Raw genomic sequence first — 23801 nt, forward strand, 5'->3', positions numbered from 1 at the left:
AGTTGCTATTGACTTTAGACAGTTTACTTAACTTTTCTAAGCCTCAGCTTCTGGATTTTCTTGAGGACCAAGTGGAAAAATGTAAATAAGTATGTGGCACACTGTACATTTGACAAAATTTAGTTTGTTTTTTATTTTATTTATTTATATGAGGGGGGCAGGGAGAGGAGCAGAGGGGAAAAGACTCTCAAGCAGATTCCATGCTGAGCGCGGAGCTGAACATGGCCTCAAATCTCACAACGAGGTCATGACCTGAGCAGAAACCAAGCGACACTTAACCAGTTGAGCCACCCAGGCACCCTAAAATTGAACTTTCGTAAGAACTGGAAGCCATCAGAGATCATCTAACCTTTTAGTCCATGAAGTTAATTTGTGTATCTTAACCAGTAAATTTTCATTTTTTTTTAAAATAACAGATTTATTAAGATATAATTCGTATGGTGGCCTGGGTGGCCGCTAAGCATCCAACTCTTGGTTTCAGCTCAGGTCATGATTTCAGGGTCATGAGATTGAGCCCTGTGTTGGTCTCTGAGCTTTTCTCCCTTCCTCCCTCTGCCCCTAACCCCACTCACTTGTGCGCGCGCTCTCTCTCTCTAAAATAAATAAAATCTTTAAAAAAAAAAAAAAAAGATATGCATATACCATAAAATTAACTCTTTTAAAAGTGTGTAATTCGTGAGTTTTTAGTATATTCGTAAGATTGGCAACCATCACCACTGTATAATTTCGGATTGATTTCATTAAAAGAAACTACCCATTAGCAGTCACTCCTTAGTCTCTCCTCTCCATAACAACCCTAGTCTACTTTCTGTTTACAGATTTGTTTATTTGGGACATTTCCTATAAGTCAGTCATACAATACATGACCTTTTGTGACTGGCTTATTTTTATGTAGCATATTATTTTCAGGGTTCATTGTGTTGTAGCATGGACTAGTACTTCATTCCTTTCCATGGCTGAACACTCTGTTTTATGGACATGCCACATTTTGTTTATCCATTCATCTGCTGATGGAACGTTTGGGTTGTTTCCAGCTTTTGGCTTCTTGTAATAGTGTTATGAATACTCACATACAGGTTTCTGTTTGAACACCTATTTTTTATTTCTTTTGGGTATATGCCTAGGAATGGAATTGCTGATCATATGGTAATTCTGTGTTTAAATTATTGAGGATTCCAGAATAGCTGTACTGTTTTGTGTTCTTACCAGCAATGTGTGAGGATTCCAGTTTCTGTACATCCTTGCTTCTACTTGTATTTTATGTCTTTTAATTTTAGCCATCTTGCCAATCAGTAATTTTTTAAGAGCTAGAATAAAATAGAAAACATTAAAATATATTGCACATAGGTATTTATAAATTTATATTTCAAATAGGTTTGTATATGCTGGGTTAAAATAAAATATATATACTTTTATTTATTTATTTATTTTAAAGATTCTATTTATTTGACAGAGAGAGAGATCACAAGTAGGCAGAGAGGCAGGCTGGTGTGGGGGGGAGGGGTGGAAGCCGGCTCCCCGCTGAGCAGAGAGCCTGATGCAGGGCTTGATCCCAGGACCCTGAGATCATGACCTGGGCTGAAGGCAGAGGCTTAACCCATTGAGCCACCCGGGTGCCCCTATATACTTTTTAATGAATTGCCAACAGAAGTTTGAGAAATACTATCCTACTCAAACCCACTCATTTTATAGAAAGGCCCGGAGACTTGTAATGAGTTGTCCAGTGACATATAATGCAACTAACAAGTGATGGAGCAATAATTAGGACCCAGGTATTCTCAGCCCAGATTTGGGGCTTTAGTTACAGTTTTTCATTGTCTTACCATTTTCAGGGGTAAGATTTTTCTGTGCTGTGTCTCTTAACTGTCTTTGCCTACATACTTAACTGGTATTTGTTTTTAATTTGTAACCCAAGTTGTTAATGAGTAATTTCAGTTGAGGATTTTTCATGAGCTTCTGATATTTTTTTAAAAATATCATTTTGACTTGGCCCACTGATGACCAAAATTCAAAGATCTGAATTTTTTGTTCTTAAATTTGGAACGAAAAAAGAAAAAGTCTACCTTTGTTTAAGCAAAGCTTTCCTGAATGAATGTTCTAATTTTGATTCAGCAGATAGATATACTGGAAACTGATACAATGTCCTCATACTCGGAAATACTAAGGTCCTCATCTGAATATTCAGTTTGACTGTCGAATTTAGGAGAAAAGAAGAAATATTTAAAAGTTTCAGGAAAAACGTTATAAAGTTAGTTGAAACCTAGAAATTTCTGAGGATAGGTTAAAGAAATTGTATTATTTGAACAATGAGATAGAAGATTCTTATGCTAGAATAGATCTCTAGGAACTATCTCCATTGGGGTAAATGATAGCATAAGTTAAAATAAGCAAAATTAATCCAGGATAGGTGGTTATCACCATTACTTTGAAAGTTCCTTAGAACTTTCAAAATGGAGATTCCTTAGCTTCTTTGGGTAATTTTATTTTTTAACCTTAAAGCCAAAAAATTCTCCCATATGACTGTCTAGAATCTTGGGTATTTAAAGATAGAATTTCAGATAGAGCAACTCTTGGTTTTTGCTTTCTGTTACCTAATTTAAATCTTCATTCTTGTATCTTAGGCTACCAGGAGAGGGCCAAAGGGAAAAGAGAAGGTTCAGGGGGTAGATTTGTGGATTTATGTGTATGTTTGTATTTATCTGATTAATTGTATTCCAATGCCAAATATTTTTAGGTAATATGTAACAGATAATATAATAATAGGTAATATGATACATTTAGATACATAATTTAAGTGTTAGAAGAAATGTTAGAGAAGATGATAGGAACTTAAAATAATTTCTACTGAGCATCAAGTAAGAGGAAATAGATCTAACTGTGCGACAAAGAATTTAAACTAGAGCTAAAGAACTTTCTTGTAGGGAAGCTGTAACAGACTAGAATTTATTATCAAAGCCACATTTGCTGTACTTGCCTTTGCCTTCTCCTCTGCCGTGTCCCCTTTTCTGTCCTCCCTCTCTCCTGCCTTACTATGGTTATGTCTCTGCTGCATTACTCCCTTCTTTGTCCACTTCCCTCTCTGCACTGTGTCATTCTTTCTCACTAGCCCTGTGATTCTCCTTATATCTTTCTATTTTTCTGTCCATCTCGCTGTTTATCCTTTTGTTTCCCCTGTTGTGTCTCTGCTTATGGGAGTGAGGAAAGGAGTCTGTATTCTCTGGATTCTGTCCTCTCCTTATTGTGTATCTTCATTGTTAGTTACAGAAGAGGGTGTGTATTTGACAGAACTGATTTAGTTGTATCTGATTGAATTTTTAAAAATGCCTTCTGGAATTGTACAGAATGTTTCATTTGTTGTAAGTGAACAAATATAACCTGCATCAGGCAATGGAACATTTCTTTAAGTGTCTACAAAAATAACTGTTCTTGAATAATGATTATTTGTAAAGTGCTTTTAAAGATGTACAATATAAGGGTGCCTGGGTGGCTCAGTTGGTTAAGCATCTGACTTCAGCTCTGGTCATGATTTCAGGGTTCTGGGTTCGAGCTCCACATCAGGCTCCCCACTCAGCAGAGCCTGCTTGTCCCTTTTCCTCTGCACCTCCTCACACTTGAGCTCACTCTCTCTGTCTCTTTCTCTCTTTCAAATAAATAAAATCTTAAAAAAAAAAAAGATTTACCATATAGGCCCTAAGGGTTTTTTAACCTATAACTAAATATTCTGACCTTTGAAATTAAGAATTTTATATGAAACTTTTTGAAATGTGAATGAGAATGTGTGTCAAAGTGAGAAATCCCTGCGTTGGTGTTACTCACAGTAATTTTTCATTAGACATCAACTTTAATATCAAAGAAAAGACCCATTGAGAATTTTCTAGTAAAGAACTGAGTAAAGACTGAACTCATTTCATTTATCATGATCAGTATTTTAAGACTAATGCTGTATGTGTCTGTTGCTTTCTGTGTGATTTTAAAACTTATTGGACAGAGGCAGCATCATTTTTAATGTCTTTTAAATTGATAAGCCTTTTTTTAAAAGGCTTTTAAGAAAACACTAATTTCATCAGAGTGTTTGTATCACTTAGTATTTTGTATTTTCTCTTTGAATACTCATTTGTTTCAACTACATACAGTTTAGTCCTTATCTTCCAATCAATCTACATATATTTAATGAAGTTTTAAAAATTCACTGAGTGTCTGCTAACTTAATCTTTTCTACTTGTTCACCAAACATTTTTAATGAAAACATTTGAATCTGAAGGATGAGAGTACTTTGAGCAGCTTTCCTGCATGGTATTATAAAAGTAGCATTTGCAGGGTGACTAAAACACATGGATTATATGCATTATATGTATGAAGATGCACAAACAGCTAGAGAAAATTCCTTCTAAAGATATGTGGTAAGATAGCTAGAAGGAATAAGCTCCTCTGAATACTGACCTGTGTACATTACATGCTGCTGTACTGGGCAAAAGACATCTCGGGACAGCTTTTCCAAACAGATAAACAACATAAGCAAGCCCTAGAATTGGGGTGGGGCGGGGGAGGGAGTTTATCTTCTTTATTCCCTTCGTGTGGCAGAAAATCATTGCCTTAAAAGTTTGAAGAAGTGGATTCTTCATCCGGGTGCCATTTTTTGTTTATGGCTTAATTTTCTCCAGAGATTTGATCTGAATTATGTTTGTCTCTAGTTTGGAGGGTTTGAGATTGTTTTTTAAATTGGGAAATGTTTGTCAGGGTTTTTATGAGGATTAAATAAAATCCCACATACTCATATGATATGATATTCTGTATCTTATTATTTAGTAATGGCAGTGACTAAAATGTATTTTGGGCCAAATATATATTTGTAGTTTTTCAAAAATGGTTGGCAGTGTTTAATTTTAAAAGCTGAGCTTAAGTACAAGTGATCTCAATTCAGTCTGATAATATTGATTGATGTAATAAGTCTAAAGACAATTCCTAAGAAAGATAATTTCATTGGAAAATTTTACTAATTAAACAACAAAAATGTGACTAGGACTTAAAGAGGTGAAAAAGAATGTAAAAGTTGGAAAAAATGTTTAAATTGGTCTTGTTGTTAACCTAATGATCTTGAACATCTTTTTTTATTTCTGGCATTTGCAAGGTCCTTAGGTTTCCCACAATGCATTTCTTATGTAGGTAGATACTAGGTCATTAGCCTATTTGGGACTCTTTTGTATTATTATGCATTACAGCTTTCCTGTTCCAGTAGATCTGATCTTATTCCCTGACCTACTGAGTGAAAAACATTTCCAGTTTGGCCTGGAGTTGTTCGTTTTTTTTCCTCCTGAATTTTAAACTGCTCCATGGTCTTTGTGGCTTTAGAATTCAGTATGCACAAATAGCCAGATTTCATCTTTCTCTGGAACCTGCATTCCCTTACACTGTCCGTTTTTGGACTAACAACAGAATTTCCTATTTCCTATCTGAGCAGTGTCTGAACTATGAATTGATCTGAAATAAGGTCATTGATCTCAAGTTGCATCTCTCATTAAGTCGTTCCTAGTTTGAGTTACTCTTCCTTTCTTTTCCTAGTTTTTCTCTATGACATATGACTACACTATCTTATTTTATACTTAAAATATTCTAAATATGAGAATTATATGCTGTGCTTACCACAGAGCAAAAAAGGGCAACAAAAAGTATTTGCCAACAAGGAACTAGAGTAACTATAAAAAACAGACACAAAAACTCAATATAGCAGTCATTTAGTATAGAAGAAAATAGGTTTGATTACCTTCGTCTTAAGTATATCATGTCTTAAAATATTATAGTAACTGATGTAATAAAGCCTTTAAGTTAGTGGTTCTTAACCAGAAGGGTACATTATAATAAACTTAAATCAATACATCATATTTATATTTAATGACATATCATTCAGGAAAACACAGGAGATTCTGATTGTATTTGAGGTAGAACTCAAGACGTATCTTTGCAAATTCTCTTATTCTCATAAATATCCTCAATTAAAAAAATCACTGCTCCGGGGCGCCTGGGTGGCTCAGTGGGTTAAGCCTCTGCCTTCGTTTGGCTCAGGTCATGATCCTAGGGTGCTAGGATCAAGCCCCACATCGGGCTCTCTGCTCAGCAGGGAGCCTGCTTCCCTCTCTTTCTCTCTGCCTGCCTCTCTGCCTGCTTGTGATCTCTCTCTGTGTCAAATAAATAAATAAAATATTTAAAAAATAAAAAATAAAATTAAAAAATCATTGCTCTGATAAAGCAAAGAAAAGGTAGTTACATTCAGTATGTTCTGCATAAGACTTCAGGGATATTTATATAATCAGTATAATTCCGGTCATTAAGAAAAAAAAGAAAGAAAACTAATAGAAAAACAGGCAAAAGATAATTAGAAAGTAGATGAAAGAAGAAATACGAATGACTGCTAACCTTGTGGAAATATATTTAACCTCACTATTATTCAAGGAAACATTTTTTTTTCCTAACCAGATCACAAACAATGGAAAAATTAATAATCCTTAATTTGGCCTGTTTGTAGGAGCAGGCGCTCAAGTTCATTACTGGTAGGAGTATGAGTTAGTAGCAGTCTGGAGGGCAATCTGTGAATATGTATCAAAGTTTTAAATGTTTTTATTATCTGATCCATAATTTTGGGTGTTTGTTCTAAAGAAATGGAAAATAACGGATTGCAAAACATTTACCATGTGACCTATGTAGTTAAATCAGTATTTTTTTAAAAAAAAGTTTGAAAGACTGTATGGTATAACAAATTAACACCAGTAATTATAGCTGGAAGATAAAACAACAGCTTTTTGGGGCGCCTGGGTGGCTCAGTGGGTTAAAGCCTCTGCCTTCGGCTCAGGTCATGATCCCAGGGTCCTGGGATCGAGCCCCGCATCAGGCTCTCTGCTCAGCAGGGAGCCTGCTTCCCCCCACCCCCGCCTCTCTGCCTAGTTGTGATCTCTCCCTGTCAAATAAATAAAATCTTTAAAAAAAAAACATAAAGGGGAACTTCGGTACTCTTTAAAAAAAACAACACACACACAAAAAAAACACAGCTTTTTTTTTTTTTTTTTTTTTAAACAATGTTGGTATCACAGTGTCCTTTTGGGTGACTTTGGTACCAGAAGAGATTAACACAGAAGTTCCTTTCCTTTAAAAGTTTCAATGTTCTTGGGGTTGAAGAGACAATAGAGAGATGGTTATATTTTGGGCTGACTAAAGTTGCTTATTGGTTACAGTCAGTAGTGAGATCTGAAGCCCTTGGTTTTTCTCATTACCCTGACAACCAGTCTGAGCTCTTTTAAACGATTACTGAAATTTTAAACAGGAATCTCATTATCCACCCAGTGAAGTCTAAGATAGTCCTCTAAGATAGTAATTGATACTCTAAGATAGTAATTGTAGACAATTACTGCCTTAACTATTTCGTTGATCTTGTGGTTCTTTTTCCTTTTAAGATTTTTAAATGTTTTCCTTTTTTGCTCTAAAGATACTCTAAGCCCATTGAATTCTTTATACTCTTAGGAATTCTTTATACACTTAGGTAATTCTGTGCTAACCTCTTTGAATTTGATGGAATCTGATGTTCCATATTCTTTTTTTCCTCCCAGGTTTACTACATCATATTTGACAAATAAAATTATATGTATTTAAAGTGTACAATATAATTTGATGTATACATTGTGAGATATCTAGCACAATTAAGTTAATTAACACATCCATAACTTCAGTTACTGTGTTTGTGTGTAGTATGGGAATGCTTAAGATCTACTCTCAGCAAAATTCAGGCACACAATGCAGTATTATTGACTATAGTGATCATATAGATCCTCATAACTTATCTTAAAAGCAACAGTTTGTACTCTGACAAACATCTCCCAGTTTTCCCTATCTGTATTCTTTCTGTCTAGTGTTCTAGATATTATCTTAGCTTCTGGTTAAATTCTAGCTATTTCTCAAGGTTTATTTAGCTCTCGGTCACATGATTGACAGTTTTGACTTTCCAGTTTTTCCCCCTAGTTATTTGCTGCTTTTTAAATTACTGAAGAGCATATCTGTGTATTTTATAGGGACTAAATCTGTTTTGATTTGGGAGGAAAAGGGTAAGGAACCTCAAGAATCAACTGAAGAACTATTCAAGTCTGTAGTATTTAAGATACATGTATAAGAATCAGTAGCTTTTCTGCAAACTGTATGAAGAAAACTAACAAAAAGATTTAAGGTGAGAGGGTTTTTTCCATGTGACTGTGTATAAGACAGTAGTGCCCACTGTAAGTTTTTCCCAGACTCATACAGGTTTAATTTCAGTCAGAATCTCAATAGACTTTTCTTTTTGGAGGAATGGGAGAGTGTGGGTAGTACCTTGAAAAAATTATTCTGTTACTCATTTTGAATAGTCAAGACATTTTTGAAAGAGTAATGAGCCAAGTACTTGTCATACCAATATGAGGAAAGACTGTAATGCTACTATAATAAGACATTGTGGTTTTGATAGACCAATGGACTAGAAACAGACCCTGTTATATGTAAGAATTTGGTGGTATCATGAATCGGTGAAACAGTTAAGAATTACTCAATAAGTGGTGTTAGAATAATTGTTAATCACTTGGAAGAAAAGAAATGAAGTTAAAGTTTCCCCTCAAATCTGTACCAAAGTAAATTCTAGATGGATTAAAGTTAATTATGAAGTAAAAGCTGTAAGAAGCCAAAAAAAAAAAAAATGTAGGCAAATATTTAATGACCTAGCAGGAGGAGTTTATAAGCACCGAAACAGTGAAAGAAATCACACAGGAAAAGGTGGATCATTCTTTACATATAAGAGTTGAAAACTTCTATAATAAAAGCTACCATAAGTATAGTTAACAGATACATGAAAAAACTGACAGACTGTTTCTGACAAATGTAACAAAGTGTATACACACATGCACACATCTACCTGTTGGGTGGGGAAGAAGCAACCTGTGGCTCTTAACCATTTTGGGATAACACTGTCCCGGAAAAATGCATTTGCTGCATAGGCACACTAACAGGCATGTACCACACATATACATGCCCACAACTTTCAATATAATTTTACGAGACTCACAAGTTCACAAGAGTTTTATGGACCACAAAGAAGTGCCTGGTAAATATGACTAAACCTCACCCTCTCCGTTAAATAAATTTGTTTTATAGATCTGTAATGTTGAATATTGTTGAAAATATTGCTAATGGGATGTAAATTAGTAAAACTTCTCTGGAAAGCTGTTTGGTTTTTAAAATGTCAGAATCTTACTTAAAAATTCTATTTCTAGGAGTTATTTTAAGAAAACTTCAGACTCTCAAATTTTTATTCAGCTATGATCATTATGTATTGAAATGCTTGTTATTTATAGTAGCAAAAAATTAGAGGGAAGTAACCTGAATGCTCAACTTTAATGTAATGGTAATTTAAAATATGGTTTAGCCATGCAACAGAGTATAAAACATTATATCTAATGTTTTAAAAAGAGTACTTGGTAATGTGGGAAAATTATTAAACTGTTAAATGAAAAAAGCAAATACCCAAAGATATTTTTTTAAAAAAGTTGTTTCTAGGTGATTGGACTGTTGGTGGTTTTAAATTTATTTCTGCAATCCTCATTTTTATAGTGAGTATGTATTTTGTACTTCAAATGCTTGGAAAAAATGTTATTCTATTTTGTATAATTTTTTGAGTTACTTAAAAATACATAAAATGATAGTGATTTAATTCTCAAAAATATATGCAAGAGTTTTGGGGGAAAACTTGATGCTTCAAGAAAGTTTATCTTAAAACACATGTTGAATTAAGACACAAACAATTAATTTTTGGATACCTTTTCCTTCTCCTACTAGAAGTGGAAGACTTGTTTTCTTCACTTAAACATATCCAACATACTTTGGTAGATTCTCAGAGCCAGGAGGATATCTCACTGCTTTTACAACTTGTACAAAATAAAGATTTCCAGAATGCATTTAAGATACACAACGCTGTTACAGTACACATGAACAAGGCCAGTCCTCCTTTTCCTCTTATCTCCAGTGCACAAGATCTTGCACAAGAGGTATGTATTCTGAACATCTGCTTGAAATATACAAGCTAATTGTTAGTGATAGTAAGGGAGTATTATTGGAAAATACTGATATGAATGTAAGTCTTGTTTGAATTAATTACTATTGAGCTCATTTTAATAACTTATTTTGTTAGGAATTTGCTATATGAATTTTATCCTGAAAAAATATATACTTCAAAATCAGAGCCCTGTTTCATGAGAAGTGTTTGTTCTATATATAAAATTACATGTTTGCATAGTGAGGTAAATATTTGTCTAACTTACTAAAGGGAAATTTTTTAGTCCTTTTATAAGTGTATAGTTTTATTTTAAGCATTATACATTATAAACTGAGATGAGTACTGATGAGATTAATTTATATCTGATAAACAGTGTCATAAATGTATAACTTCTAAAATTTGTTGCTTGTAAATATTTTGAAGTTTTTCCTTTATACAAACTCTATAGAATTCCAAAAAATTAAATTTTAATGTATGGTGAGAGTTTCTCTCATTAACATTCTGACTTTGAAGTTCTAGTTTCTGCTGCTTGTTGATGTTGGTATTCAGGTCTAATGTATTCTGCAAATGTCTTTTAAATTGAGGGTTTTAAAAAGATATAAATAAGCCATCTTCTGTTTTGGGGGATGGAATTCTATCATTATAGGATTTTAAGTTACTTTGATATTATAAAAACTAAAAATGCTGGAAGCCCATCAAATAAATCTATTTCATTGAACCCAGACACAAGACAGAAAATGGGCTATGGGGAAGGGTAGGACTTTGAGACCTACAGGCCTTTAAAATATCTTAGGAGGCATTTTTTCAGATAAGCACAGAATGCATTTTCTTTAGGTACGTACAATGGACAAAAATCCTACGTGCAAGAGTGGCTGAGAGAAGTCTGATGTTACCCAGGATATTCTAGAGAGGAGATTTTCTATCCACTAGAATTTAAAAGAGCTAGTTGAAACCCATTCTTTGTGCTCATCTTTCATTATTGAAATTAAATATGCAAAATTTTTCAAAAAATTATTCCTGTGGTTTTACTTATCATAGTTGAAATGTTTTTTTTCCGAAAATGGCTTTCCTTATAGAAATGAAAATAATCAACATTACTTTTATTTATTTATTCACAAATACAGGTAACTTTTATTGTGTAGGATAAGGAGGGATGCATAATAATTATAATCATTTTCTTACCTGTCTTTGTCTAACTGGGCCTTTGTTTTGTTGAATAGAGCAATGGGTGGGAAAGAGAATGAGATAAGAGAGACAAAAATTGCTCCAATTAAAGAAAGTGGCACAGACAACAGAAAGGGTGAAAAGAAAAAGCATAAGAGAGGCAATATAGCTTAAAAAGTTTTAGGAGTTGAGTGCAAAGACCTACAAGTGGCTTAAAGAGTTACATGCTTTGGGAAAGAAGGAAAAGTTTTCTTGAAAAGAACTTAAAAAATTAATTTGAAAATTAGTTTTAGGATAGTCAACATGTCTACATGGTTCACAATTTTAAAAGTACCATAAAGAGACTTTCTGAACATTTTCTCTCATATCCTTAAAAATATCTTCAGTAATACTCAAGAATTGTGTTGCTTTGATGGTGGTTGGATATGTGGCTGATAGTCACCTTGGGCTGAGACTGCTCTCAAATGAGTACAAACTGAGGGACCTATTCTGGGCCACAGTGTATGTGATTATGCTGCTGTGTGAATAGCTTCCCCTGTAGCTGTGCCTGCACAACTGTGTGGCAGCCCTAACTTAACAGTGCATAACACTTAAGAAAAGTGTATACTCATTTCATTTTAGCGGAGTTAAATCTGATGACAAAATTCTTTTTAAAATTTTTTAAATGGATTCATTGCCTTTATTTTACAGCTGGAAAAATGTTAGCAATCACCTAATTCAATTCTTTTGTTTTATATTGCTGAATATTGATAAGTGAGGTCAGGTGATATTTTGAGAATGGCTTAAGACTAGGCTGCTCATCTGCCCAGTGCCTACTGTTTTGCTTTTTTAGTTTTTATAATTCCAGCCATTTTAATATGCACTGAAGAAATTACCTTATGCATCAGTTGTATCATTTTTAAATGAAAATTGAAGTAAAACAGGACAAAAAAAAAGAAACCTAGAAATTTAGCAAAAGAATGTCCTAAAACATTAGGATGTATTCTTTGTTTTTATAGCTTTTTTAAATAGTATTTTTATAGTTTTTGGGTTAAACAGTAGGTATTATGTAATAGATAATAATGCCTATGAAAACTTCTTATATTGAGATCCAGGTTTAATCTTTGACAATCTAGAATATAAATAATCACAAATCAAGGTTTTTTTTGTCACTGAAGTGCTTTTATCAAGAAAAGCCTGAAAACTTGGATTTCATTTAATGAACTTGTGCTTATTCAGTAAAAATGTAAGCCAGCAGACTACAAAATAGTATTTTATTTTATTAGTTGATTTTTGAGATATTGAGGTATATTTGCATATAAATACATATATATGTAACAAAAACTTGAATCCAAAAGAACTCTTACGAATTAATAAGAAAAAGACTATTCAGTTTTTTTTTAATAGGCAAAGGACTTAAAGAGACACTCACAAAAAAGAGAAAATCCAGATAGTGAATAAGTATGAAAAGGTGTTCAGACCATTAGCTAACAGAAATGCAAATTAAAACAAAATGAGATACCACTGCATAGACCAAAATGACTAAAATTTTAAAAAGGGACTGACAATATCAAATATTGGTGAACTTCCGAAACAGTTGAAACTCTTACACGTTACTAGTAGAGTATAAATTGGTACTGCCACTGTGGAAAGTGTTTGGCAAACTAAAACTTAACATACTTATATGTTATGACCCAGCAGTTCCATTTTGGGTATGTACCTGAGAGAAATAAAAACATATCAATACAAAGACTAAGTACAAATACTGGTTATAGCATTTACATAATAACTGGAGTCAACACAGGTGTCCATCGACCAGTGAAAGTTGAGTCTTACTGAGGAAGAACAATGAATAAAATATTACAGTCTGATGAGAAGTACTATGATGGCAGTATTTGTAAGGTACCAAGAACATGAGATAGGTGTACCTGATTTAAGGGGAGAGGATGGAAGAAAAGAAATGTAGAAGGAAATTTAATTTGCTGAATCTTGAAGGATGATTAGTAATTAGGAAGTCTAGGAAAGAGGAAAAGCCATTCCATTGGGTTCGAAGACCATAGTGACTGAGGAAGTCTGGCATATTTCTTCAACAATGAGTAAAGGGTAGAATATAATCTTAAAAGTTAGAGTCCATATCCTGAAGGCTGGATAAGCCATATTAATAAGTTTAAATTTAACTTATGATGGATCTATATAGCTAAATATTTTTAAATAATTAATTTACATGAATAGATGAAAGGAGAAAACCATATGATCAACTTGATGTAGAAAAGATACCTGAAAAAAATTTAGTACCTTTCCTTTGATGATGAAAATTCTTAGAAAGCCAGGCATATTGTGTTAACTTAATAAAAAAAATAATATCAGTTATCAGCAGGGAGCATCCTGCGTAATGGTGAAATACCCAACATACTGCTTTTTAAGCCTGGAATAAGGCAGTCTATGACCCTCATCTCTACTATTCAACACTCTCTAGAGGCACTAGCTAGTGCAGTAAAACAGGAAGAAGTAATGAAATATAAAGTTGTGGAAGAACAGCAAACCTATGAAGTTGTTTCTAATTTGAATAGACTGAATTACTTTGAGGTAGAAAAAGCTTGGTTTATTTGGTATTTAACATGAAGCCTGTTAAAATATGGATATAATTTGTACGCATGCAAACATAACCTATTCAAACATGCATGTCAGAAATGTTGGAAGAAATAAATTATTCAGAAAGCTATCTTCAGGTGGTGGATAGATAGGTAATTTTCTATTTTGATGTTTGTGTGTTTCCCAAATTAAATAAGAAAAAGTCACTATAAAGAAAAGTTAAAAGCAAGAAATTTATAAGTTATGTGAGGTCAAGAATGGAGGCATAAAGTATGGAGGCTGTTGTAATTGTCCAGATGTAAGATTTTGAATAGCAGTTGAATAAGAAGTGAAGAAATACTTAAGTAGAAGACTAATAGTATTGGACATATTGTTCCTGTATGGAGGATAAACGTAAAGGGGGCATCAAGGATGACTTCCTGCCCTCTCTCTGATTGAGTTCATCAAACATTGAGTGCTGTTTGCCAGGCATTCTGCAAATAGCCAAATAACAAAGCTGAAAATGGTAAGTTCCATCTTCAATGAGCTCAGTCTAGTCCCATCAATAATTTTAAATGTGTTCAAACTTACTGAGTATACATGTTATCTAAGCAAATAGGATAAGACAATTCAGGTAGCTGGGAGAGCTACATCATAGGGAGCATTCATAATCATCATAGGAAGACAGCATGATGCATGCAGAGAACGACAAATAGTTTAGGGCTGGCTGGGCCAAAAAGGTTAAGGCATGAGGAATGCCAGGTGATAGGACTGGAAAAGAAGCAGAAATCAGATGATGCTAAGGAACTTAGACTTGATCCTATAAATGACAGCCAACAAGACTCAAATGTTTATATTTCTGTTAGAGAATTGAAAAGGATATTTAATGACAGGGAAAAATAAAATATTTTTTAAATTAATATCAAAGGATTTACAGAATTGTGTAAATAGCATGATCTCCTTTCAATAAAAGGAAGTGTAATGAATAAACAGATTTTCCCATAGTTTTGGGGTTACGGGCATATTTTTTTTGGTAACCAACTTTATTGATACAATTTACATATGCTTAAAATGGGTGCCTTGATTGAATAGTTCAGTATGTTTTGACATATACACCTGTGTTATCAGTCTGTCAGCAATCAGATTATAGAAACATTCATGATTCCACTAAGCTCCCTCGTGGCCCTTTACAAATAATAACCACCTCCCTCCCACTCCCCAGGCCCTAGGCCTTCACTGATTTGTTTTCTGTTTTTACAAATTTGCCTTTTCTGAGCATTTCATGTAAATGGAATAAGATAATATGTAGTCTTTTATGTCTGACTTTTTCAAATTCATCCGTGTGTCACATGTATCAGATTTTGTAACTTCTTGCTGAGTAAGTAGCATTCTGTTATATAAGTATCCCATGGTTTGTTTAACCACTCACCTATTAATGGATGTTTGAGTTCAATTTCCTATTTATCATTCTTGTGGATGGGTAATGGTATATCATTTTAGTTTGTATTCACATATATTGAGCATTTTTCATAGGCTTTTGCCCTATCTTCTTTTGTAACATAGTTTGTCAGATTTTTTCCCATTTAAAAAGTTAGATTCTTGGTCTTAATGGAGTTGTAAGAGTTCTTAATGTATTCTAGTTACAGGTCCTTTTGTCAGATATATATCTTGTGGTGAATTTTGGTAAAAACAAGGATAAGGATAGTATAGGGGGATATATACCAAATGAGTCTCTCTGGGTTTGAGGGTTGTAATGACTTTTATTTCCTTGTTTTTGATTAACTATTTTCCAGTTTTTCACATTTAACATATACCATTTCTATAATTTAAAAAATTAGTTTAAAAATGAAAAACAAGGGTGGGGGCGAATCAGTAGGGTACCGGGGTGATGGGCATTAAGGAGGGTACGTGATGTAATGAGCGCTGGGTGTTATATACAACTAATGAATCACTGAACTCTACCCCAGAAACTAATAATACACTATGTGTTAATGAATTGAATTTAAATAAAATTTTTTCTTAAAGAAAAAAAGATCTTGGCTCTGAAAGAAATAGAGAAAAATGGTGTAATTGGAAAAGGGTATTAGCTCAGGAGAGTATTTCCTTTCTTTCTTTTTTTTTCCTAAAGATTTAATTTATTTGAGAGAGAGAGAGAGAGAGACAAAGAGCACAAGCGGGGAGGAGTGGGAGAAGCAGGCCCCCACTGAACAGGGAGCCCAATGTGGGGCTCAGTCCCAGGACCCCAGGATCATGACCTGAGCGGAAGGCAGACACTTAACCGATTGAGCCCCCCAGGTGTCCCAAGAGTATTTTTTTTTTTTGTATTTTCTTTTTAAAGGTAAGAGATTAGAGCATTTTTATAGGCCAATGGAAAGGAAGCAGTACAATATAAGAATAGCCTTTTAATTCCTTAGCCCTTTGTAGAAGTAGCTGATGATATGTGAGGATACTAAAATAGGTAGCATCTGGACTAATAGGGAAAGGAAATAAATAAACACTTAAGAGGAGCTCTACATTTCTGTAGAAGGGAAGATCTTAGAGATGTTTGGGAAGGGATTTAAAAGGAAAAGGAAAAAAATGTATACAAAATTATTATTGAGTTGATTTGGTACACACTGTGTACCCTTAGTACATTTTTAATCCAGAATTTTCTTTCCCCTCAGAATTACTTTATCTAGCTATCAAAAGTTCAGGATCAGGGACTATAAAGTTTATTTTATTTTATTTAAGATTTTATTTATGAATTTGACAGAGAGAACGTGTGCACAACAGGGGTTGCTGCAGGGAGAGGAGGAGGTTCTGGCTCACAGAGCATGGAGCCTGATGTGGGGTTTGATCCCAGGACCCTGGGATCATGACCTGAGCCAAAGGCAGACGCTTAACAACAGAGCCACGCAGGCACCCCTATAAAGTTCATTTTAAATTAGCCTAGATTTGGTATATTTTAAAAAGAAAGACACCTTATCTGAAAAAGCAACATTTAATTGCCCACAGTTTTGGATTACTGCACTAGTCCATTAGTAAGGTTTTAATAGAATTCTTGAAGAAGATAATAATTGCTATGCTAGCTATCCTGTTTATACATACAGAACTCTACAATTAGAAACATGTTTGTCTAGGAACCAAAACAAGAAACAGGCTTGTTTGGGAACTGTCATTGCTTTGATCCACTTGTGCTCAAATTAGGTAATCCCCAAATAATCATCACTTAGGTTTGATAGGGGAATTACTAGTAAAATGATTTAAAATAGCCAGAAGAAGTATTGGAGAATTACTGTTTTAATCATGAGTTACTTACATAAAAAACACTATATATGAATTTATATGTTTTAATAAATGGTGATAATTTTGGTTTTGTTAGCTGAATTATTGCAAAGCACTCTTTTTGGTGGGTAATTAAGTGGTATTGACACAGAGAACATATATAGAATCATATTTGGGGAAGAGTAGTCCACAAAGCAAAATTTGTACCTTTAAATATTTGTGGTAAAAGAAAGAAGATTGAAAATAAATGAACTGGGGGTGCCTGGGTGGCTCAGTTAAGCATCCAACTCTTGATTTTGGCTCAGGTCATGATCTGACCTGGGTGGGATGGAGCCTTGCATTGGGCTCCAAGCTCAGTGAGGCATCTGCTTGAGATTCTTTCTCTCCCTCCCCCCACCCCTCTCCCCACTAGCATTCTTTCTAAATTATTAAGTAAATAAAATTTTAAGTGAACAGAATATCCAGCCTAAATGATTAGAAATTTAAGAAAGGAATAAACTAAAGCAGAGGAAAGGAATTGGATTATTTAAATGGAAAGAACAACAGATTTAAACTTAGAAGCTGGGTTTTTGAAAAGTATAAGAAAGTAGAAAAACCTTTGACAAGTTACTATAAAGGAAAAAATTCCAGTAACATTAGGAAATCCACCCTTAAAAACTCTACCATGCCTAGATGATTTTATGTACAAGCTCTATCAGAACATTAAAGAACATATAATTCTTGTGTTAAACCGTTTTAAAACAGACTATTTCCCACCCCAATGTACTAGGATAGTACAGTCTAGATCCTAAAACCAGACAATAGTTTTGTAAACCAGTGTACATAACTGCACTCAACAAGTAGAGGCCGATCCAGTTTAGGCACATTAACATAGAAATCTTAGAATGAATGTGACTATGAATAACTCACATCTAGAAATATATTAAGGTAGTAATTTATTGTGTGCCTAGGTACCATGCTAAGCAGTTTATATGGATTATCTGAATCTTTTAAGAACCTTGAATGGTAGGTGTCATTCTACAGATAAGGGAATAAAGGCTAAAAGAAATTCATCATAATCAAGTGGCATTCATCCTAGGAATACAAGAATTGCTCAACCTCAGATTTTTTAATGTAATTACCAGCGCCTGTGGCATGGTAGTTGTTCGATTACTCTCATGTAAGTTTATCTCATTAGTCTGTGATGCTTTAAAGTGTCATCTCTGATTTAAGATATAATTGTATAAACATATGATTTTATTTTATTTTTTTTAAAGATTTTATTTATTTATTTGACAGAGAGATCACAAGAAGGCAGAGAGGCAGGCAGAGATAGAGGGGGAAGCAGGCTTCCCGCTGAGCAGAGAGCCTGATATGGGGCTTGATCCCAGGACCCTGAGATCATGACCCAAGCTGAAGGCAGCGGCTTAACCCACTGAGCCACTTAGGCACCCCTAAACATATGATTTTAAAACTATAACCATTAACTGTTAGAGTAGTTTTTCTTCCCTTATGTAATCATTATTAGTCTATTTTGTAGTATGCTAGAAAACCTTTCAAGAAGCAAGTAGGTCATTCATAGTTGTAAATACCAAAATCTAGTCTAATGTGTTTTTTAAATAATGCTGTTAACAATGATAACAAGGTTGAAAACTGTGTGAGAAGAAACACATTCCTTTTTTCTCTTACAATTCTTTGTAGTGCCTTTCTTTTTACAAATAGTTTCTTACAAGTTTAAATTGTACCTTTTTAAATATACCTGTGTAGATGTTGGTGATACTTCTTATAATCTAGGAAAAATAATCGTATGTTTCTTAGGTACAAACTGTTTTGAAGGCAGTACACCAGAAGGAAGGACAAGAATTAACTGCTTTGCTGAGTGCGCCACATATTCAGGTAGAACATGAACAGAGTGATATATGTGATTTTTCCAGTATTCAAAGTCTCTGATAAGTCTCCTGGGGCTTGAAGAGACCTCAGACATTACCTCTGCAGCCTGTTTGGTTTATAACTCACACTGCAAAATAATTACTGTGTTGGAATAAATATGTATACACACACATTATTTTTTGATTATATACCTTTATATTTAAAATTAATCACATTAGTTTTGAAATAATTTTATTTTCTATACAGAAATTCTTCCCTTTTTTGGTTATATTTTCCATGTTGGGCCTTTAAATTGATTTTGTTATTATGAAGTTTAATAAGCATTTAGACTTTCAAAACCCATCCCAGAGTTACCTTGCTATATGTAACATATTTTTTTAATAGCTATAAGAGCTACTGGGTTGCATCTGTACTTCAATTAGAAAATTTAGAAGCAGATCTGAATATACAAATAATTATTTTTTGTATATATAATTATATAATGTGTATATATTACATATATATGTGTAATAATATATATATTACATATATTGCATATAATGTAATTAAATAATTATCTTCTAAGGCTTAGAATATTAGTCTGCGTGATTAGATTAAATTCTCTCTACAGAAATAAATCATACTGCTACTTCAAATGCTGTGTATTTCTTTGAAACAGGCGCTTTTACTGGCCCACGATAAGGTTGCTGAGCAGGAAATGCAGCTAGAACCCTTTACAGATGAGAGAGTTTATGAAAGCATTGGCCAGTATGGAGGAGAAACTGTAAAAATAGTTCGTATAGAAAAGGCTCGAGATATTCCACTGGTAAGTGCTCCACATCTCTGATCTGAGATCCTTTCTACACAGGGATCTTATGTATGGCAGACAGTTGAAGACCCCTGTACACTTCTAGTAGTTTTTCTTTCCTTTTCTTTATTTAAAAGATTTTATTTATTTATTTGACAGAGAGAGACCCCACGAGAGAGGGAACACAAGCAGGGGGAGTGGGAGAGGGAGAAGCAGATTCCCCGCCCAGCAGGGAACCTGGGGTGCAGGCTCGATCCCAGGACCCTGGAATCATGACCTGAGCCAAAGATAGATGCTTAACGACTGAGTCACCCAGGCGCCCCTAGGTTTTCTTTTCTGAGGTTGATTTTCTGGAGTTCTTTTATGTCCTTATTCAGTTGAGAAAAATTTGTTCATCTTTTCTTACCTATAATTTGATGAAAATAATAGCTTGTAAAATAATTATTGAGGAACAAAGAAGGGACAAGTTATCTGCTTCATTATTCTCCCAGCTTTTAAAAAAAAACAGTAATTAGAAATTCTGATCTTTGCATTTCATTAATTCTGTTGAAATACAGTTACTTATATAGTTTATATATGCTTAGATGTATTCCTTAATGTTAATATTTGTATAATTTTTAAATTTTTTTTTTGTTTTTGTTTAATGTTTTTATTTTTTCCTTATGTTCAGCTAGCCAGCATTTTTAATGTTTTATATGTAAAACTTCTTCAGTCTCTTTTCTAAGTCTGCTGCAGTTGCCTTAATTTTCTTTCTTTTATTTTCAGAGAAATAGTCTTGAATCTTCATGTTTCAAATTAGGTCTTGAATAGTTTGGTACATAAAATAAGGACTGTATTTTGTGGGCAGTTTATGTAACTAGTTTTTTCCCCCACCAGAAAAAACAAACTGGGAAAGTTATGACAAAATTTTAAAATAAAACTTTAGGAGAAAAATTTTACATATTCTGTCTACTTTTAAGCTTTATTCTGTGTTTCATATTTCAGTTTTTTAAATGCGTATATTTCAGTTGTGAATGTTTAATACATTTTAATTTGAAATGGTGCTGCTATAATATTTAATATTTAATAATAAATGAGATTTTTCATCCCTTAATCATATTCTGAATTTTTAAAAAGGACTTTTATAGTTATGTCATATACACTAATTATATCTTAGTATAACTATTTGAATAGCATCCAGCATATATAGAACAAATTTGATTTTAGGTCTTCACATTATTGTTAAGTAAGTGCATTTCTCTGTTGTTGTATACTTCAAAGTCTGCTTGATTTTAGAATTCAAATGAAAACAGCGTGTCAGAAGCAGAAACTCTTGTAAGGAAAATGGTCAACTTTCAAAGCTATTTATCATGTTTACTCTAGTTGTGTAAAGTTCGTTTTTTTCTCAAGATAAATGAAGGCTAATGTTGAATAGAAAAGTTTTAAATGAAATGTTTAATTAAAAAGTACATTTTAAAATTAGATACTGGCTTTTTTTAGGGTGCTACAGTTCGTAATGAAATGGATTCTGTCATCATTAGTCGGATAGTAAAAGGAGGTGCTGCAGAGAAGAGTGGTCTGTTACATGAAGGAGATGAGGTTCTGGAAATTAATGGCATTGAAATTCGAGGGAAAGACGTCAATGAGGTTTTTGACTTGTTGGTAAGTTGATACAGAAGAATGACCGATAGATTCTTAAAAGCTGAGGGGTTTTTGTTATTTACTTAAAAATGCGATATTTAAAAAATTATTAAGAACACTAGACAATTTCTAGCCTAAAATTCACATGATATAATTATTCCCACAATATTTTTTAGTAGAGTTTTATTTTGGTGTGGTTACCACTGATATTTTTTTATCTTGAGCTTTCTTACTTCTAGGTATATTTTATTTGCCTCTGAAATCACTAATATAACTAATTCTTCAACATATATTTATTGAGTGCCTGTTACATGCTAGCCACTAGGAAAATAGTGACAAAACAAAGTCCATGCCCTCATCATTTTTTAAGTTCATTTTTTTTTGTATTTTCTTCAACTGATTGGTCTTTCCTTAACAATATTAGGTAATAGCATGGTATTAATGTATACCATCCAATATAATAGCCACTAACTACATGTGCTAGTTATTAAGATTTAAATAAAATTCTATTCCCCATTCATACTGGCTGCATTTCAGGTATTCAGGAGCAGTATGTAGCTGATGCCTTCCATATTAAGATATAGAACATTTCCATCATCGTAGAAGTTTCTGTTGGACAGTGCCAATATAATCAGGAAGCCATTTAAAGTTAGTCTTTGAGGGCAATTTATGATCACTTTGTATATATCCACAAACCAGATTCATATTCTCATTTACTTAGCATCAGTGTTACAGTAGACTCTCTCCTATCTGCTGATGTTTGTTGAAGAATCTAGAAAACATCCTTACTTTCATCTCTCCTCATTCATTGCTTTGGTAAAGCAGTGTCAATAGTTGTTTTTAGGCCTCATTTTATTGGCTGTTGTCTCTCTTGAGCACTACTCCCTGCAATGTCAGGACTAGAAGTTGTGATTACTGTTCAGGCTGGAGGTATCTGAACAAGTCAGTCAGTGGTGTACTGGGAAATAATAGTTTATAGTAACACTATACAGTTAAAAAAACAGCGGGTGACAGAGACCAGGTATCTGGGAAGTAAGAGTGTATTTGTGTATTTGCATCACTTTTCTAATCCTGGTCACAATTACTATTTCAAATTCTACTGTATTAAAATTGATGTTTGCCAGAGTAGATAACCCAGAACTGTTACAGCACTGTGGTATCTTCCAAACCTTCACTGTGAAATCTTCCTAAGCTTACACTAAATGGAAGACAAAAACCAAAGACTTCTGGGCTTACGTGGCTTTCTCCAGTGGACCAGAACTACAGAATGCCACATTCCTGGGTAGCTCTACTATAATGGAATCCATGGAAAGTCTAATTTATGCTCCCTGATGAAATGGCATTCATCTTTACCAACTTTTTAAGAAGTCTTCTAAGGTATCCAGAATAGTTAAGTTTAAGGAATATTCATCATAACATCATAGAACGTTTTATAAAGATAGATTTTTAAAATAACCTCATCTTTCTATTACAGTCTGATATGCATGGTACTCTGACATTTGTTCTGATTCCTAGTCAACAGATCAAGCCTCCTCCTGCCAAGGAAACAGTAGTAAGTGATTTTTTTTAAATTTTCATTATTTATTGTCTGATGTCTACTGTTTAATTAATAAACTTTATTTTTTAGAGTAGTTTTAGGTTCACAGCAAAATTGAACAGAAAGTTACCACATATGCATAACTGCCTCCATTATCAGCATCTTGTATCATTTGCTACGTCAATGAATCGATGCTTTCATTATTTCTCATTAGGATTCACTCTTGGTATTGTACATCCTTTGGGTTTTGACGGATGTGTAATTTATATGTATCCACCATTGTATCATACAGAATAGTTTGCCCTAAAAATCCTCTGTGCTCTGCCTATTCATCACTTCCTTTCCCTCCATAACCCATGGCAACCACTGATCTCTGTAATTTTGCCTTTTCCATAATGTCATATAGCTGGAATCATATAGTATGTAGCCTTTCCAGATTGGCTTTTTTCATGAGTGGTAAGCATTTATGTTTCCCCCATGTCTTTTCTTAGCTTTTGGTAGCTTTTTTTTTTTTTTTTTTTAAGTGCCAAATAATACTCCATTATCTGGCTATACAATAATTTATCCACTTACCTATCAAAAAATATCTCGATTGCTTCCAAGTTTTGGTAGTTACCAATAAAGCTGCCATAAACATCCTTGTGCAGGTATTTTTGTGTGGACATGTTTTCATCTGATTTAGGTAAATACCAAGGAATCAGAAACTTAAATCCACACAGAAACTTACACATGAGTGTTTACTTTTTGAGTATTAGAAATGTCACTTTAGGGGTGCCTGGGTGGCTCAGTGGGTTAAAGCCGCTGCCTTCGGCTCAGGTCATGATCCCGGCGTCCTGGGATCGAGCCCTGCATCGGGCTCTCTGCTCAGCGGGGAGCCTGCTTCCTCCCTTCTCTCTCTGCCAGCCTCTCTGCCTACTTGTGATCTGTCTGTCAAATAAATAAATAAAATCTTT

General features: G+C 33.8%; 1 protein-coding gene across 1 annotated transcript in view; it reads left to right on the forward strand.

Moving 5' to 3' along the window:
* The window catches only part of PALS1 (protein associated with LIN7 1, MAGUK p55 family member), a 74391-nt gene that overhangs the window by 26678 nt on the left and 23912 nt on the right, over positions 1-23801 (forward strand). Inside the window, exons 3-7 of the mRNA XM_080808420.1 lie at positions 9841-10049; positions 18833-18910; positions 19563-19709; positions 21171-21332; positions 22786-22863. Coding sequence (XP_080664546.1) covers positions 9841-10049; positions 18833-18910; positions 19563-19709; positions 21171-21332; positions 22786-22863 — 674 coding nt within the window. The remainder of the gene's footprint in view (positions 1-9840; positions 10050-18832; positions 18911-19562; positions 19710-21170; positions 21333-22785; positions 22864-23801) is intronic.

Source organism: Martes martes (assembly GCF_963455335.1).
Source record: "Martes martes genome assembly, chromosome: 7".
In the NCBI taxonomy this organism is placed as follows: domain Eukaryota; kingdom Metazoa; phylum Chordata; class Mammalia; order Carnivora; family Mustelidae; genus Martes; species Martes martes.